The 18,869-nt window shown below is 38.7% G+C and overlaps 1 protein-coding gene across 2 annotated transcripts in view; it reads left to right on the top strand.

The window, feature by feature from the left end:
- Ets65A (DNA-binding protein D-ETS-3) overlaps positions 1 to 18,869 on the top strand; it is a 131,713-nt gene that overhangs the window by 1,981 nt on the left and 110,863 nt on the right. Inside the window, exons 1-2 of one of the 2 annotated variants that reach the window (XM_033472530.2) lie at positions 4,668 to 6,529; positions 12,335 to 12,630. In XM_033472530.2, the coding sequence (XP_033328421.1) occupies positions 6,465 to 6,529; positions 12,335 to 12,630 (361 nt within the window). In that variant the 5' untranslated portion in view covers positions 4,668 to 6,464. Of the gene's footprint in view, positions 1 to 4,667; positions 6,530 to 12,334; positions 12,631 to 18,869 lie in introns of those variants that run through there. The other variant, XM_033472531.2, reaches the window with a different exon arrangement.

Here is an 18,869-nt window from a genome sequence, read left to right as displayed (position 1 = left end):
GCAACGAATAATGTCCATATTTAAGTAGATTCTGCATGAAATCATCATCATCGATGATTTTACTCTTTTTCCAACGTCCATTCCTGAATAGCAATTTAGCTCGACCAAAAATTTCCTTTAAACAAAACAGTTTCGTTATCACTTCTATGGAATTAATAGAAAAATCAATTTCTCTCGATGCTTGTTCTTCTCAGCTTAATCCGCGACGATTCGAAAATTCCATAAACATCCGGCAGTCTGTGGATCGCGAAGTACGACGGACGGAGGCAGGCGGAATTTACGAGGCGTTAAAAAAACGGATAACGACAACGGAGAGGCGCGGAGTAATAAAAAGAAAACGGCGGGAAAAATCGCGAACGCGCGGTCGCCTGGTAATTTAGCGTTGAATGTATGCGTGGCGTGGTTAATTCGCGAGACATGCGTGTGGCCAAGCGGGGGTGGACCGTTCCATCGCGGATGGAAGCCGCTAAAGTGTGTGCAGAGAAGAAAGAACGATGATAAGCGAGCCACACTTTTTACGGTGCTTCGCGGTTATCGAAAGGTTCGCCGAGCAACGATTAACGTTCGAACGGCTCGTTCACTGGGAACGTTTGAATCCCTACTATCTAGCGTTTATAAAACTATAAAGTATCTTCGAATGAATTGTGCCCTTCGGGAGCGTTCTTCAGAACTACGAAAAATTCTGTCAAATATTTTTGTATAAATAAAGCTGCTCTATCTTTTTATGCGTCCTATGCAAAATTGTGTTTAGAAGAATGATTAAAGCAGTTTATTTATGAAAATTATATATCGATACAAATGTTTGTTTAATGAAATTAGGCGATACGGGCATTGTGAAACCATGTGGACTTATTTAGGAATATAGTTAGCCTGTACTCGAGAATTTGCATAGATTGTTAGGATGAAAATTGTAAGAATTATTTATGGAGGAAATAGAACATTCACCTCTGACGATTCGAATGAATTGTGTCCTTCAGGAGCGTTCTTCAGAACTACGAAAAATTCTGTCAAATATTTTTGTATAAATAAAGCTGCGCTATCTTTTTATGCGTCCTATGCAAAATTGTGTTTAAAAGAATGATTAAAGCAGTTTATTTATGAAAATTATATATCGATACAAATGTTTGTTTAATGAAATAGGCGATACACGCATTGTGAAACTGTGTGGACTTATTTAGGAATATAGTTAACCTGTACTCGAGAATTTGCATAGATTGTTAGGATGAAAATTGTAAGAATTATTTATGGAGGAAATAAAACATTCACCTCTGATGATTCGAACGATGACTAAACACATTGAACGCACGATTTCCTGGTTACATTATTTGACGAGAAAGAAGTCAATTTCATTAAATTGATATTGTTCGAATTTTCGGAGTCGATATTCGGCGCTTTACGTATTAAGGACGAAGAAGCGCCAATGAACGGTAGCACTGGAAGAAATCGTAGAGTAAGGGATTAAGGATACTGAAACAGAGCAGGATATTGAAATTATAATAGAGTTAACCAGTTAAGCATTTAACATATTTAAATGTTTATATCTAGCTGTATTTATTACCTGCAAACAATATACGATAATTAAGAAATGTGGGATGCCGGAACGAAAGAAGCGTAGCCACGAAGCTAGTGTTAATCAACGGTTATAGTTATACGAGTTGTTTTCAAGCTATGTTAGGCGTTTCTAACCGCATCGTTTGTTCGTTTTGCGCGATAGAATGGAGTTTGATGGGAAATCTCAAGATTTCTATCTATCTTATTAAACTCGTTTTGCTCCCCGCGTTTGCCCGTTTTAGAATCATCTACATACCGTGTACGCTCATTTTTGTCATTAAGGCAGTCCTGTTTTCAGAGGAAGAACGCCTCGTTCAAGTAATATCGGTTTCACCGCTTTATTTTCTTCCATCGAGCGTCGCTCATCCCGGCCGCGTTTATGAAAATTGTTCTTCGTTCCCTCGTCGAACTTCACATTTCCGGTTTTTTCGATCGTGAAAGGTCTTTCTCGATAGTGAAGCGTCGGTGATTCGCGTCTGTGCTGGTAGCGATTCGCGGAATCAGTTATTTCTGCGTTAAACTGTTCTCATGAAAATCGAGGAAATTTAATCGTTTTTAATTAAACAACGATATCGTTAATTAGACGTCGCGAGCGTTAAAAACTTTTCACAATTCCGAAGATTTCAATGTGTGTTTTGGACGTACGATCTTTACAAATTCTTACGGATGCTTTGAACCTTCGAGTCTTTTGATACTTCGCGAACATTATTTCAAGCATTTTCATGGGTTTCGTGACATGCTTTTACTTGGTTTTTAGAGTTTTTAGAATTCATCGGATTTCGAATGTTTTCACTGATATTGCGCCTGCTAGCCATTCAATTTGTGACATTTTGCAACGTTCAGTGTTTAATATAAACGTTAACTTGCCACGAGTTCGAAAGTGAGTTAATGTACATTGAACTTAATATGATTTATATCTATCAGTTTCCCAAATTCATCCAAGATGTTCACGAAGTACTGAAATCAATTCCACAATACACCCCATAAAAACAATTTTGCACGATGGAGGAAGATATTTGATCAACGTTCAACTTCACTGGAATTCTAAAATCTAAATTTTCCTCTAGCACATTCAATTTGTGACATTTTGCAACGTTCAGTGTTTAATATAAATGTTAACTTGCCACCAGTTCGAAAGTGAGTTACTGTACATTGAACTTACTATGATTTATATCTATCAGTTCCCGAAATTCATCCAAGATGTTCAATTGAAATCTGAAGTCAATTCCACAATACACCCCATAAAAACAATTTTGCACGATGGAGAAAGATATTTGATCCACGTTCAACTTCACTGGAATTCTAAAATCTAAATTTTCCTCTAGCATGATTCTAGCATGATTTGCTCGAACATGATATGCTCGATCGTCTCAAATACAGATACATATTGTATTATACTATTATATTAGGTCTACCGGAAAGTTCTGTCCGATAGTGTCACTTTGAGACATATATGACTATCTTTTTTTATCATTGCATTTACACACATGTACTCTCCTAAATAAACTGAAACAAAGATGTCTCATGTCATCATTAAGCGAGACGCGATCGTGAAAACATGGCTATCGATGATAATGCCGGACTACATGCTGCTTTGGCGACTCGTCAGAAAATCGCAGAGCTAGGCTGGGAAATTCTGTCGCATCCACCATACTCCCCAGACCTAGCTACCCTCCGATTATCACTTGTTTCTCTCTTTGCAAAACTTTTTACAGGAAAAAAATTCAAAACTGAAGCTGATGTCGACCAAGCACTAGTCGAGTTCTTCGCCTCTAAAAGTAAATCATTTTTTAAAAATGGCATTTACAAGTTGCCATCGCGCTGGCAAGAAGTCATAAGTAACGATGGAAAGTATATTCTACGATAAATATTATTAAATGTATGAAAATTGTGTTATATTTCAATTCAAAAACGGACAGAACTTTCCGGTAGACCTAATATATGCGAGACGTTCTCTTCAACAAATCAAATATTCTGCCAAATAGAATACGAAAAGAATTGTTATTTTTATAGATCAATACTTACTTCGCGTTCATTATTTCGAACATTATGGATAGTAAAAGCAACATTGCCAAATATAGTAAATTCTCCCCAATTTTCCTTCAGCTTGTAAACAAAAATGGACAATTTGGAAAGAGGAGATTTGAGCCTTGCACCTCGTTTTTATAATCGTTGACAATCGGCAACTATTTTTTAAAAATGGCATTTACAAGTTGCCGTCACGCTGGCAAGAAGTCATAAGTAACGATGGAAAGTATATTCTACGATCAATATTATTAAATGTATGAAAATTGTGTTATATTTCAATTCAAAAACGGACAGAACTTTCCGGTAGACCTAATACAAATGTATATATAATATAATAGTATAAACAAATTATTAACCCTCGAACGACGTACCATTTTCACAACTGTACCGTTGACGATGTTTATAATAATTCCGAGCTTCATGCAGCAATTCTTCGAGACATATTTTCGAAGACATTTCTTGCAGACTCATTAGCCTTTTCGTCGTTCCTAACGCAACAGCAATTTATTTTATCCAATTCCCGAAGATTGATCAATTAAGTGAACGATTTAAGTGCTCCGGGTCAAAACTGGCATAGTCACCGTGTCGAGAATGTTAAAAAAAGCGAACAAATATTCCCATAATTTCCGTTTCTTGCGAGCGACACAGAAAACTTCGATTTTGCGCACGGATCCGCGCTCTGGAACCGATCGACGTTCCCGGGGACAGTCAGTAATGACGAGCCTGCTCAGTTTTTGGCACAAAGAGAGTAGAGTCCAGGTCTTATTCGTAGCCGTTTCGAAATTTCAGTCGAGGATCCATCGGTTTCGCGTTTTCTCCCTCTTTCGCATGAGTCCGCGCGCGGCCGCGTCGTCCGCGACACAACGCATTTAAACGGTGTGTGTAGGTACATGCGAGACAGAGGGAGAGAGAGAGAGAGAGAAAGAGCGCGCGAGAGAGAAAGAGAGAGAGAGAGAGAGGGAGGGACAGATAGAGAGATAGAGAGTTTAGATGAGGCAGGCAGAGAGGGGTTTCCGGCGAGCGTTAACAGAGTAACAGAGTGATGTAATGAGGCCCGGAAGCAGGCAATTTGCCGGCCGCGGCGGCCGCAGTTGCGCGAGACAACCTGCCCGTAGTACCTTCTTCTTTGATATCGGGTCCAGCCTCTTCTGGATCGGATATCTGGACGGTCCCCGTGTCGCTCGCCTATCACGGGTCAGCGAGAACCCGATCCTTGCCCGCGGATCCCGCGATTCCAAGCCGACCCCCGCCGGCCTGATCGCTCTCCCGTTGATCGGCGATCGAAGAAACGCGCGATCGTTCCTCTGGAACAACGTCGATCCGAGAAATCGATCGAAACGGTAAGCTTGTCGTCGGGCAATCGGTCGATCGACAGAACGCAACGCGTCGTCCGAAGGACGCTGGAAGGCCTTCGAGAAGAGAATCGAGAGAGTCGCGAAGTTGGAGCGTTGAACCGGAGGAAGTGCGCTGATGGCAGGATGATCCTTGAAGCCCGGTGTCTACGACGTACATTTAGACAAGCTTAGCTCGGCCGATTCGAGTCGACGCGGCGTTGAAGTGAATTCGCGGAAGAAAGTGCGATCGTAGAGAGAAGTCGGCGATGGTGGCACAAGTGTTGCGAATATATATTGCGCGAATGAACTTTCAGTTTTGATCGAATGAACCGATAGAGGAGCGTGGTGAATGGGAATATTGAATGTATAACCGGGGAAAAGTGCGCAGATGATGACAGCGAGAAACACTGGGCCGAGATCGGATGGAAATACAGTCGAAGAGACCGAAAAGGGTGACTAGATCTTGATTGCAGGACATGGTCGCGAGATACGTGAACAATGCAGATAGCACTGTAGCGGCGACGATAGCGATCACTGGATGGGAATTACCGTAATTCGACTATTGATGAGATTGTCTAATACCCACTGGTGATTATACGATAGAAGGATTGTTAACAATTCTGGTAGCCGCGTTGGACATTTTAGAGAATTTCTTGAACGATAAACTCTTCGGGGAACGTTCGAATTTGAAAATTAATCAGCGCATAGAAAATATTAGAAGAAATCCTGCGGACACGTTTTTTCGAGCTTCGATGCTCCATGGTCGCGCGAATTGAGCGTAACAATTCACCCAGAACAAGATCGTAGCGCGATTTCAACAAAATACAGTGCAGGTCGCACGGTCTGATCAATCCTCTCGACACACGAGTTCTGTGAAACTATCTAAATCGGCGAGAAATATTGCAGCAAAACAGAACAATTTTTAACAATTTATGAAGCACAGCATTTATCGCCTGGACATATTATTATAATATATTATACTGTCAATGTTTCCATGACCTGGTAAACTCAAACTCCAAGGAAATTGTACACGCAGGTTCCACAAAAATACGTAGACTAAAATCGTGATATCGAAGGCATTCCGTGGTCGCAGCCGTCGAAAACGCTGTGAAACAGCGAATGAACGCGATTAAACGATCAAATCCGATCGGCGAAAAAGCTAGTTGTTCGACGGAGTGCCGGTGGACGATCCGTGATAGAAAGACGATCGTGGAAAATCGCGGCAGCCATTAAACGGCCGGCTCTCGTTGACGGGACGCGGAAACCGTATACTTGCGGCCCGCCGGAGGTGCACCGTGATTATGTGACAGTTTTGTGAACGTGATTAAATTGACCTCGATACATTGTGGACATCCGCGCGTATCTGGCTAGCAGGCGCGCATTATTCGCGGCTGTTTGGTTTGTTTCGAAGCGAGTGAAATAGCTGCCGGGCCAGGATCCGACGGGGTTTGCCGGTCACCGTGGCATGCCGGGAGAATCCCCGCGATCCCGAACGTGATCCAGAGAAAATCCCGGGAACGTTCGCGGGCGGACACGCTCGTCGAACGATCGATGATCGGCGTGTTCGGCGTGCAGCTCGCGTTTTATCGTGGAAATCGTCGCGGCGACCGCACCAGGTAAAACCTCTCCGCCATTCTTATTCTGGTCATTGTTCGCGTCCGGTCGGGGAAAATAATTTATGCAACTTGCCGGAGGAAGCGGTAGATTTCGCGGCTCGAAAGGAGAGACTAGGAGAGGATCTTTTGTGGGTCGACGTTTTATTATGCGGACCGATTCGCCGCGGGGGTGGGGTCACTTGTTATTATCAGCCTGATTTACGTCAATATTATTGTCTGCCGAAGAATACGCGTTCGAGTCGGGCCGCGGGCTTCAACGAGAACGGAAAACGGCCGACGATCCTTCCCCGGAAAATTTTTAGAGCTTCTTCTGCACGGCACGGCTGTTGTTTTTGTCGAATTTGGTCTTGATTTTTCGTTTTATTGTCGGGTTATTGAAACTTCGTTATTCTGCTGCGTTTGTTAAATGCAGTTCATTCGGGGAAGAGGTTCGTCCGAAGCTTGTTGTGCATCTGTGGCGTGAAAACTATGTTGTTTCTTATATTTGGGTGTCTTTTAAACATTTTAGATCGCCGATTATGTCTCTAAAATTGAGACCGAGGTATCAGTTTTGTGAGGCTTGTTAAGTATGAAATACTTGCTTTATAATTTTATTATAAAATGTATGCATTTCGTGCTTAAAGACCTAACAGTTTGACACTCTGCAGTTCAAATTTTGTATATGTTTATAGAAAAAAGTTTCTAACTCGAAACTAGGAAATATCAATTTGTATAGAAATTAACGAGTGATTGTCGTGTCACCCATAGGTGGGCGAAGGAATTATTTGCTCGGATTTGAAAATAAATTTTTACGCCAATTTATTTCTCTCTCTCTCTCTCTCTCTCTCTATTATTTATTTATCTTTCTAATTCTATTAAGTTCTGCAAAACGTAAGAATGTTGATACTGTATTTGATGATATATGATTTAACTGTTCAATTTTAATGTAGTTGAATAAAACAGTTTAATATTATGAAGATTTTTAAATTGTTGGCATATCGATCAATGTGTTAACAAATTTAAGGAGCTCGAATTTTCTCAGGTGTATAAAGTACAAATTGAAAATCGTTATGCATAATCTCCTCGATTAAAACGAGAGACTAAAGAACAAGACATTTTTGTATTATTGCAGCTACCGATAAAATCAGACTAGAAAACACAGTAAATAGATGCGTGACTTCAAAATTACACCGAGTTACACCCGCTTCTAGTAAATTTCCACTATTTTAGCTATTTACTTTACAATGTGAACTTATATTGATTATGAAAATCATCAGATATTATTATTCGAAGAGTCTCCAAATTAGCTGAATAAAAATGAACGTAAAGTATGAAATGCTTGAAGATATGAGCCGTTTATTTTGAAAGTGGCATAAGTCACTTTACCGTAATGAAAAGTGGTGATTTTTTCATGTTTATACGAAATTATTTATACCGAGAAAAATATCAGTATCCTGTTGAAGACTACAAATATGCGAAAAATAAGGGCTGCGAATTCCCGAAAATTGAATTTTCCAGGTTTTATTTCTACAAACTGGGAACTGTGAATTCCGAAAATTTCAGAACGGGAAATTTGTAACAGTTGAGAGCTAGGAGTTGTTAAAACTTCGGAATTGCAAATTTACAAATATTAGGGACTACAAATTTGCAACGATCGAAGGCTGCGAATTTCTAAAAATTGAGGAGAGCGAATTCGAATTTCGCGAGGTATCGATTGTCAACAACTATAAAGACAAGGCGCAAGGCTGAAGTAATCGTACCTTCTCTTCCCAAATTGTCCATTTTACTTTACATTTACTGTATGCTCATCAAGCGATACCATTTTGCTGTTCGTTTCGTCCTTAATTGGGCCGTTTATTTTGAAAGTGGCACAAGTCACTTTACCGTGATGAAAAGTGGTGATTTTTTAATGTTCATACGAAATTATTTATACTGAGAAAAAGATCAGTATCCTGAGATAACAAATACAAGTAAATCTTCTCGAAAGTTAGCATCCATATTTTTAAACGTGTTAAAACCCTTAAATATATATATACTGTATATACTACTGCTATATATATACTTAAATATAATAATATATCGACTTAAAAACAAAGTGACTTATGCCACTTTCAAAATAAACTGCTCATATAGAGCGTTAATATAATCGCTTATTGAAGTCTCTCGACGTCACTTAGGCCGCATAGCTGATTATCGAGACACCATCGTTCCAGAAACGAGAACGCACGAACCACCGTCAAATGATTTCTATCCCTCTAAGTACACGGTTAGGATCTGCAGATTTTTCGCATTGATCCCGCGAAAAGATCGTATCGGTTCCGAATCCATGCAAAATCCCTTCCCGCTATCACTTTCGGAGCTCCGATGGACGAGATAAGAGCAGGAGGCCGCGTCGATAAAATGTAGATCAGCAGGCAGATGCACGACGGACGGCTAAATTACGGATAGATCGATTACAAGTTCCCGGTTGTTACGTGCACGTAATCCGCCTCCAGTTAGTCGTTAATTCGTCGATATCTCCCGGGGCTGTACCTTCCACGCGACGATCGGGATTCTGGCTGCGAAGCGACGTTCCGGCCGGCCGCAGCCTGTGGAAGTAACAATTACTGGCTGGAGAACTTCGGTAGCTTCGAAAATTTCGACTTCGCCGCATAAACTTCGATGCGATCGACTCGGTCTTCTCTCCGTGAAGGAGATCCAGACTTCGAGATGGCCGCTATTAGAGTATCTTAGATCGCTCCTTCGAGTTGAAATCTACTCCCTTTTAACTGTGTTAACCTGACCTAATAATATACGACGACGTATGCCGTAATAATGCCGAATTTTTCTGCAAGAGTTCAGTTGACTTGCCAAACCTACGTGGAACCGGAACATTTCAGATTTGAACGTGTTATTTAATTTTTTAGGCACGACGCGCCACTATAGTGGCTTCCGCGGATGCCATCTTTCAGAACGACACGCCACTATAGTGGCTTTCACGGATGTCATCTCTCTGGACGACGCGCCACTATAGTGGCTTGCTCTAGTAGCTCACTCGCTCATCGTTTGAATCAATTAATCGTCTTCGTATGCATTGTTTCACACTTCTTTTGTCTTCACATCGATTTACAACAGTCTACAGGGTGTCCCAAAAATGTCTCGCAATCCGGAAATGGCGGGTTCCTCGGATCATTTGAAGCAACTTCTTCCTTTACAAAAATATTCTCCGAGGCACCGTTAACGATTTATTAACGAAAAACAGTGACCAATCAGAATCGAGTACGGCTGACGCGAGGCGGCCCAGTCAACCAGCGCGCGAAGCCCAGTTCCGCTCATTGGCTCGATCGCCTCGCGCCAGCCGAGGTCGCCTCTCATTGGTCACTGTTTTTCGTTAATAACTCGTTAACGGTGCCTCGGAGAAAATTTTTGTAAAGGAAAAAGTTGCTTCAAATGGCCCGAGGAACCCTCCACTTTTGAATTGCGAGATATTTTTGGGACACCCTGTATATACAGACAGAATATACAGTATCAGACTCTGTACAGTACATCAGACTCTGCCGTCCAGAGAAATAGCCTCGCGCAGAATTCAGCCGTACCTAAAAGGTTAAAGAAAGCTCATTGTACTTTAACAATATTCATTTGATTGAAGACGCATTTTCTTGTAGACCACAAATTCTAACGCAGTTTGATGTATTGAATGGATCTAACAACAAATTGTTTTTCGTACAAAATTGGAGTAACCGTTCTTAAAAAGAACGTCTAACATGATTTTTGGTGCAGGAAGTAGAGAGAGAGAGAGAGAGAGAGATGATAAATAAGAAATTATTCTTATTTGTCGATTGTTCGCCTACATTGTCTAACATGATTTTTGGTGCAGGAAGTAGATGATAAATAAGAAATTATTCTTATATAAATTATTCTCGTATAAATAAGAAATTATTCTTATTCTTATTTTTATATTTATATATTTTATATATTTATTCTTATTCTTATTCTTATAAATTATTCTTATCTCTACTTCCTGCACCAAAAATCATTTTAGACAATGTAGGCGAACGATCGGCAAACAAGCAGAGTAAAAAAATCTACGAAAACGGAGTGCGAAACAGAAGCTCGAAGCTTCGATTTCGTCAAGGGATCCACGGGTAAGGAATAACGTTATCCATGGGACGAACATGCCTACGAGGTGTCTTTACATCGATGTAATGCCGACGAGCGGTGATATCTCTTCGGGAGAAAATTATTTCTAGCAACCGATTATGGAAATTGATAGCTTCGCGAAATTGCTGTTTCGCGACCGCGGACGCGATCGTGTCCACTCCGTAATGTATTCACCGCTTCAATCGTAAGCAAGAAAGTTTCTTGCGCACACGCTCGCTCGATTTAATTCGATCGTGACTTTACCGGATGCTTCGAGGGTCCTTTAATGATCCTTAACGACGCTGCCTACTGTACGCAAGTGCTGTCACGGGTTCAAGTAACTCACACTTGCTCCGTTGGCACCGTTCATTGTCTGCGGATTACATTTTTCTCTTTGCGACACGCCGCCGCGACGAGAATGGCGTATGTTGGTTAGCGTCTCTCGAAAGACGAGAGAAAAGGATGCTGTCGTGTCCGGGAGACGCTTGAACCGAGTTCGAGAACAATTTATTTTAGAGGAAACAAGGGAAATTTATTGTTCGAGGAGCTGCGTGAAACAGTTGCTCTGTTTTTCTCTCAGCAAACGTTTACGAACGATATAAAATTCGAGAGAACTTGTATGAATATCATACAAGTGAGAAAAATTTGTTTTTAACGAGAGAGTTAATGATATTTACTCTGATGTTTGTTGATCGTTCGCTTAGACCAGGGGTGTCAAACTCAAAAGCTAACTTGGGCCAAATAAACAATGCTTAACTTTAGGTGGGCCGCAAAAAAAATCAATGTTCATGGAAATAAATATTTTTATTTTGATTAGTACGTTGTAATAAGCATATATAAAGTTAAATTATTGTTTACGTCCTGATACTTGACATCTCTTCTCTGATACTATCTTTCCTAGTTCGGGAGAAATTTTATTGGCCGTGATTACTTTCAAAATTTCTAATTCACATTTCTATTTTATTTTTACTTTGCGTCGGATATATTGACTGGGCTGCAAAAATGTTCATCGCGGGCCGCGAGTTTGACACCCCTGGCTTAGACTGTTTAAAGTCATTTTTGGTGGAGGAAATGCAGGAAATGCAGGAAAGATGATAGATTAGGAATTATGATACAGTTTAGAATTATGTGTTCAGATGTATGAACATAAAACAAATAGTCGAGGAAAGTGACAGAACAGTGTGCATTGCTCATCAAAATTCCGTTTAAAAATATAAGATAAGATAAACATTATGCAATATACTATTACGAGCGTAGCTTTAATCTAACGATTTGCATTGGAACAGACATGTGTACTAGTAAATTGTCTAATATATCAGTATAATAGTAAATCATACATATTTCCTTAATGAATAAAAAGTTTGTACCTCTGTGTACACGTACAAATTAGTAATGTAGAATTATAAATAATAAGTAAAAATATATACCTAATGTACGTACTCGTGAAACATTGAATAGCGGAAATTGGAGGCTGCCGTTTGTTTTTGATTAAGCTTTGGAAACCGTACTTAAGGTTCATTTAGCTGCTTCGAATTTTAACAGGAAGTTACAGAAATACAAATAAACACAGCTTGTAGAGTAAAACGGGAGAGAAAATGTCGGGAGCAAAACAGAATAACGAGAAATTATGAGGTCGTACATAATTTGTATACTCCCGTTTCTCATTTGATTGAGATATTTATTGACTTTGCTATGGTGGTTTTTCAGGGGCTCTTTGGTGATGTACGACAGCGCTAGCTGTTCGTACGCAGGTGCGCTCGAGTTAAAGGGAGCCTCCGGAGCAGGAGCCGCGGCCGCGGCCGCAGGTGTAACCGCGGCCGGCGTCAAACAGGAGAATTGGCCGTACCGCGGTCTTACCTGCGGTAGCACCTTCCAAAGGCTCAAGGAGAGCGTCGATAAAGCTAAACAGGCTCTGGCAGATCGCGGTGGCTACCTGTCCGGAGCTTTCTCGCCGCCACCACGTGCCAATCCATCCGCCATTTCGCCGACCGCCTCCATCACAGGTAAATTAAACACAAACGTTCTATTGGGTTGGCAACTAAGTAATTGCCGATTTGTTCAATGAAATAAAACGTACGCTTGACTGGCTCTGACAACCGTCGCATCGCCGCAGCGAGAAAATCGATAGATCTCGTAGGCGTAGCAATAGCACTGCGACACTCGTGGCACAGCAAAATTGTGACGCTTGTGGAGAAATTACTGTTCGGAATGCGTTCAGGTCACCTGTTTCAACCTCTACCAAGATAATTGCATATGTTAATATCCAAATTGTTCGTTAAAACATGGACTACTTACGATACAGTAAAGATTCGTAGATAATCAACTTCATCCTTAATCTTGTTAACAATCTTGTAACATCATGCCATAAAAGTCTATTAAACTATTGGGTTGGCAACTAAGTAATTGCCGATTTGTTCAATGAAATAACAAATTTCTTTTTACTTGGAACGAAGTTTAATCTGTAATGTATTTTCCATTTTGTTCGATGACCTTTTGCCATCTCTCCGACAACTTGAAAATTCCACGCTCGTAGAAAGTCTGATCCTTTTCGGCCAAAAACTGAGTTAAGTGAGATTTTACAGCGTCATCGTCATTAAAAGTTTTACCGCGAAGGGAGTTGTCCAGGGATCGAAATAAGTGGTGATCCGATGGCGCGAGATCAGGGCTATATGGTGGGTGTAACATCAATTCCCAAGCAATATCCATCAATTTTTGCCGCGCGGACAAAGACGTGCGCGGCCTAGCATTGTCCTGCTGGAAAATGGCACCTTTACGATTGACCAATTCTGGTCGCTTTTCCTTGACCGCTGCATTCAATTTGTCCAGTTGCTAACATTCGCGGATAATAAAAAATAACATATAATAATAATAATAATAATTTTATAATATAACATTTACGGATATCATAAAAATGGGAGTGAGAGACATCTATAACTGAAATCGGCAATTACTTGGTTGCCAACCCAATACACATCTCTGTTGTCTGTCGTCTTGAATTTTTCTCTCTTCTTACACTTTCTCGTAATATTTTCATCAATATATGTAATAATCGAGATGAAAGTTAATTCCGATTTTATCGATGTGTAAATCAAAATGAAAATTGAATTCCAATTTTATCGATGTATAAATCAAGATGAAAGTTAATTCCAGTTTCACCGATCTATGTACAGCTCGTGATAAAAATTAATTCGAACTTTATCGATGTATAAATCAAGACGAAAATTTACATCACGATTTAAAATTGTCAGCGATTTAGAATCAAGTTATAATTGATTACTGTTCTCGAAAGCGTGATTTAATGCTAAACAAGGTCGGTGCTAAACCGTGGATCTTTGTGTGCGAATTAATATGTCTGAAATCTCTCATTGAATGACAGAATTAATTACTAATATTCAATCGTTTGCTACACATAGGAATTAATTTATATATATTTTTATATATATATATATATATATATATATATATATATATAAAAATATATATAAATTAATTCCTATGTGTATTCATATATACAGTTTATAAACTGTGCATTCTTCTGCAAGAAAAAAGGAACAGATTTCGAGGTTGCGTGAAAATGGCAAGAATAATTTCATTTTTACGACCGAACTAATGAAATAAAAATCTCATTTAGTAATGTAAAAAATAGAAAGTTTGCGTGGAACTTCAACAGAGTTTTTATCGTTTCGTGTATTTTACTCCGGTCATATGGGTTAGGTTTCGTAATAGCGTTTACTCGCCGAACCTCGCCCTTGCATATTCGTTTCATTGTGCGCCCGGTTCCTCGATTTGCACGATACTTTGTATGCACGACTTTTTACTCCACGCGACATCAATTTACACGGTCAAAAAATACTTTTTGTTCCATTGTGGCCACTCGAGTCCTTATGAAACAGCGAATGTAAAATATCGTGACCAACTGTACAATGAATAAGCATTTATTGTCATCGTGTACATGTTTAGACAGTTCTTTTTTAATTCTTTATACGTCGAATTTCTTGCCTATTAACAATGTTCTGTTTATAAGTTCTTTTATCATTGAGCTGGGTTTCATAATTTTGTAATATGTTAATATAATTTTGTAATTTCAAACAGTGAAAAGATTGAAAGGATTCGACGTTAAATTAATATTTTTCTTCATTTAATTAACTGAACTTATTAGAATATTGTTAAAGAAAAGAGAAAACTTCCGCGTGACTTCTGTTTTCTCTATTTATGATTATTAATTTCCACGTTCCAATACCATCCATTAATTCTTTACACGTCGAATTTCTTACCTATTGACAATGTTCTGTTTATACGTTGTTTGATCATTGAGCTGTGTTTTATAATTTGAGAATTTTGTAATTTCAAACAGTGAAAAGCTTGAAAGGATTCGACGTTAAATTAATATTTTTCTTAATTTAACTAACCGAACTTATTGGAATATTGTTAAAGAAAAGAGGAAACTTCCGCGTGACTTCTGTTTTCTCTATTTATGATTATTAACTTCCACGCAACATCAATTTACATGGTCAGAAAATACTTTTTGTTCTATTGTGGCCACTCGAGTCCTTATGAAACAGCGAATGTAAAATTTCGTGATCAACTTTACAATGAATAAGCACTTTTTTAATTCTTTACACGTCGAATTTCTTGCCTACGACAATGTTCTGTTTATAAGTTGTTTCATCATTGAGCTGCGTTTTATAATTTGAGAATTTTGTAATCTCAAACAGTGAAAAGCTTGAAAGGATTCGACGTTAAATTAATATTTTTCTTAATTTAACTAACCGAACTTATTGGAATATTGCTAAAGAAAAGATGAAACTTCCGCGTGTCTTCTGTTTTCTCTATTTACGATTATTAACTTCCACGTTCCAATATCGCGAGCATTTCAAGAAACGCATCGCCGATAAATCGCTCAACGCTCTCCCTATTTTATTTATTCGCCAGCAGATTACAAAGTCCTGCGCTACAATCTTTCCGAACGATTATCTCTTCCTTGCCACTCTCCTCTACTTTGTTACACGTTACCAACCACTGGGCCAACCGACGCACGCAACAGAAGCACAACGCTGTTCTAATTATAATAAACGCAGAATATCCGCAGTAGAATAATTACAGGCCAATTCGGAACCCGTTCCTCGCCTAATAGAGGACGTTCCGTGAACGGGGCCCCGACGGGCTGCTGTCGATACGTCGATGAAATTGCGATAATCGGAGGCTGCCTGGAATAATAATCCGCGAACGGCTCGCGGTCACGCGACCCTATTTTTCCACCGGCCGTTCCGGACGCGTTCCACGCGGCCGTTTAAAAAAGCCGGCCAGGAATCGCGCGCGGGGAAAAGAACGATTTCTTTTCTGCCGGCGCGGCCGCGATCGCGGGCCAGCCTGCCGTTGGACACGCATCGAAGTCGGACAAGTTAACCTGGCCAGAACGACGTTTCCGATGGTGAACAGGGGGTCACGCGAGCACGCGTGGAAAACCGCACACGCGACTCGATTACGCGCAAGCTCGTGTCGGCCTGGAATCGGCGGACGAGGGGCGGCGCGAGGCCAGGAACGCTGGGAAAAAAATTCCTTGGGAACGTTGTAATTGCGATCTTCGACACGTATCCCATGGTGCCAGAGCTGATAAGCCATCCCTATACATTTTCACGTGTCAGATGTGCACGGTAGAGGCACTCTAACGCGAACATTCATTTTTACAATATCTTTTTTTAAATTTAATTTGTTTAATGTCGCGTCTGTCAGTTATAGAGTTAATTATTTATAGTATTAATATATATTATTAAATTAAATTAATTAATATGTAATTATAGAATTAATTAACTATAATTAATATATAATATATATTATACTAATTGTGTATTATAATATATATTATATTATATATATTATATAATAATAATAATAATATATATTATATATTAATTATAGTGGTAACTTAACTTTAAGCTTAATAGCAATTGGCGACCACTTGTGGGATCACAGTTATAGAGTTAATTATTTATAGAATTAATATATATTATTAAATTAAATTAATCAATATATAATTATAGAATTAATTAACTATAATTAATATATAATATATATTATATTAATTATATATTAATTATATATATTATATAATAATAATAATAATATATATTATATATTAATTACAGTTGTAACTCCATATCTGTGATCCCACAAGTGATCGCCAATCGCTATTAAGCAGATGCAACATTAAATAAATTAAATTAAAAGAAGATATTGTAAAAATGAATTTATATATAAATTAAGAGGGTTATAATATATATATAGCTATAATATATATTAAATTAAGAAAACTATACATATAATAGGAGAGATTTCAAACGAATTCCTTGTACAAAATAATAATAATAATAATATATATATTGTAATGCAAAATGAGCCATATCACATGCTTACGCAACATAAACTGATTAGGCTGTCTTAGTGACGCTAATAGCGTAGCAATGTTTTTAGGGCTGCGCATCCGATAGAAACAAAATAGACACGCTTCATTATCACCGCCGCGCGGCCATGAAAGAAATCAGGTGGTTGAAATCGACCGCAATCGAAAGGTTAACGTGATTGGCCGGCACAATTGCCCTGAGTCATTCCTTTTCTCACGGCTTTAACGGATTCAGGGATCTAATCAAACGTTTCCATCTTGACGTTTCTCGTGATCGCACGTAGTAATTTTAGCACTTTTCTCACGTTGTTAGTCGACGCCAGGTCGTGTTCGCTCGTGTCACGGCAAATAGGCTTGACATCGTAAAAATTGTCTCAATGGGACCGGCAAATGCTCTAATTACAATGTAAATTCGGCTCGGTACAAACGAATCGAGCCGGAGATATGCTACGATAAAGAAACATACGAAAGTATAAATAATTAATTTCTTATTGGTAAAAATACAACCGAAAATAAAAATAGAATTGGAAAAGAAAAATGAAGGGTTGAAATCTCTTTAATGGTAAAGAAAATACTTTGTCACGATATTTAAGGGACACAAATTTTCTATTTGATCTAGATCGATCGTTCAGTGCGTTCATTCGATTTTCAATTATTTGCATCTTCCAGTTTTTTTAGATGATTCTGAAACATGGAAATTACTTTTACGATCGTTTTAAACAGACTGCATATTTATGCATAATTTAATGCAATTCTAAAAAAACGTTCCTAAAATCCTACTACTGTACAACCCCTGCCAAAAAGTATTCGTCCACCTTTTAAAATGCAATAACTGTTTTTCAAACTGGTCTAATTGACTTGAATCTTTTCTTAAGTGTTAAAGGGATTAGTTTGCACTACAACGACTAGCATACGTTTTTTTAAAGGTATGAAACGCATTTTTTAAATTTTCGTTTCAGGTTCAGATAAAAAAGTTAAAACACGAGTGGTTTTTATCTTTTGTTGTCATTTTATGTAATAGAAGAATTTTTTAAAAAATTATACTAGTCATTGCACCGTAAACCAGTCCCTTTAACACCTAAAAAGAGATTCAGGTCAATTAAACCAGATTGAAAAAAATTATTGCATTTTCGAAGGTGGTCGAATACTTTTTGTTACGGCTTGTTGTCCCTCTAATTTTAATCTGAGGAACCTATTTTACTACACAGGTGATAAAACGTATTATCCTTTAAATGTTTAACTTGTAGATTCCAGAATCTAGAACCAGACTATTCAATTTGTGGTATTTACATTATTATTACCTCGTAGAATAATTTATCATACAAATATACTGTAAGTACAAATAACATAATAACATATACAATAATAATATTGTTATTCTTGTATATATCATATTACATATTATATAATAATATAATAATATATTAATAATAAAAATAATATATAGTAATAATATATTATATAATAATATATAATAACGTAATAAAACACACAATAATACGAATATATGTCACACTTTTCCAGTTCAGTCGTCTGACTGAAACGCTTAACCTGCACGGCTATAAACACCTGCATCAAACCCAGATCCTAACAACCTTGCAGAAAACGAATAAAATTTTTCCCCGCGAAATTTCACCGAAAACACGCCACAAAAGACGGCTCTTTACCTTCGCAGTATCTTCAGTGTTCGCGCCAAACAGCGTTCCAAGATGCATGCCGTCGACCTGGCCCGATAAAATAGAGAAAAGAAATGGGGGAAAAAAGCGGGAGGGAAAAAGGGGATGAAAATCTCGGGCGCGATAATTTGTCAGCCGGTTGCCGGCCGCGATACCGGCAGCCTGA

Source organism: Megalopta genalis, chromosome 1, assembly GCF_051020955.1.
Source record: "Megalopta genalis isolate 19385.01 chromosome 1, iyMegGena1_principal, whole genome shotgun sequence".
Lineage (NCBI taxonomy): Eukaryota > Metazoa > Arthropoda > Insecta > Hymenoptera > Halictidae > Megalopta > Megalopta genalis.
Note: the sequence above shows the minus strand (reverse complement) of the source record. Positions and strands in the feature narration are given on the sequence as shown.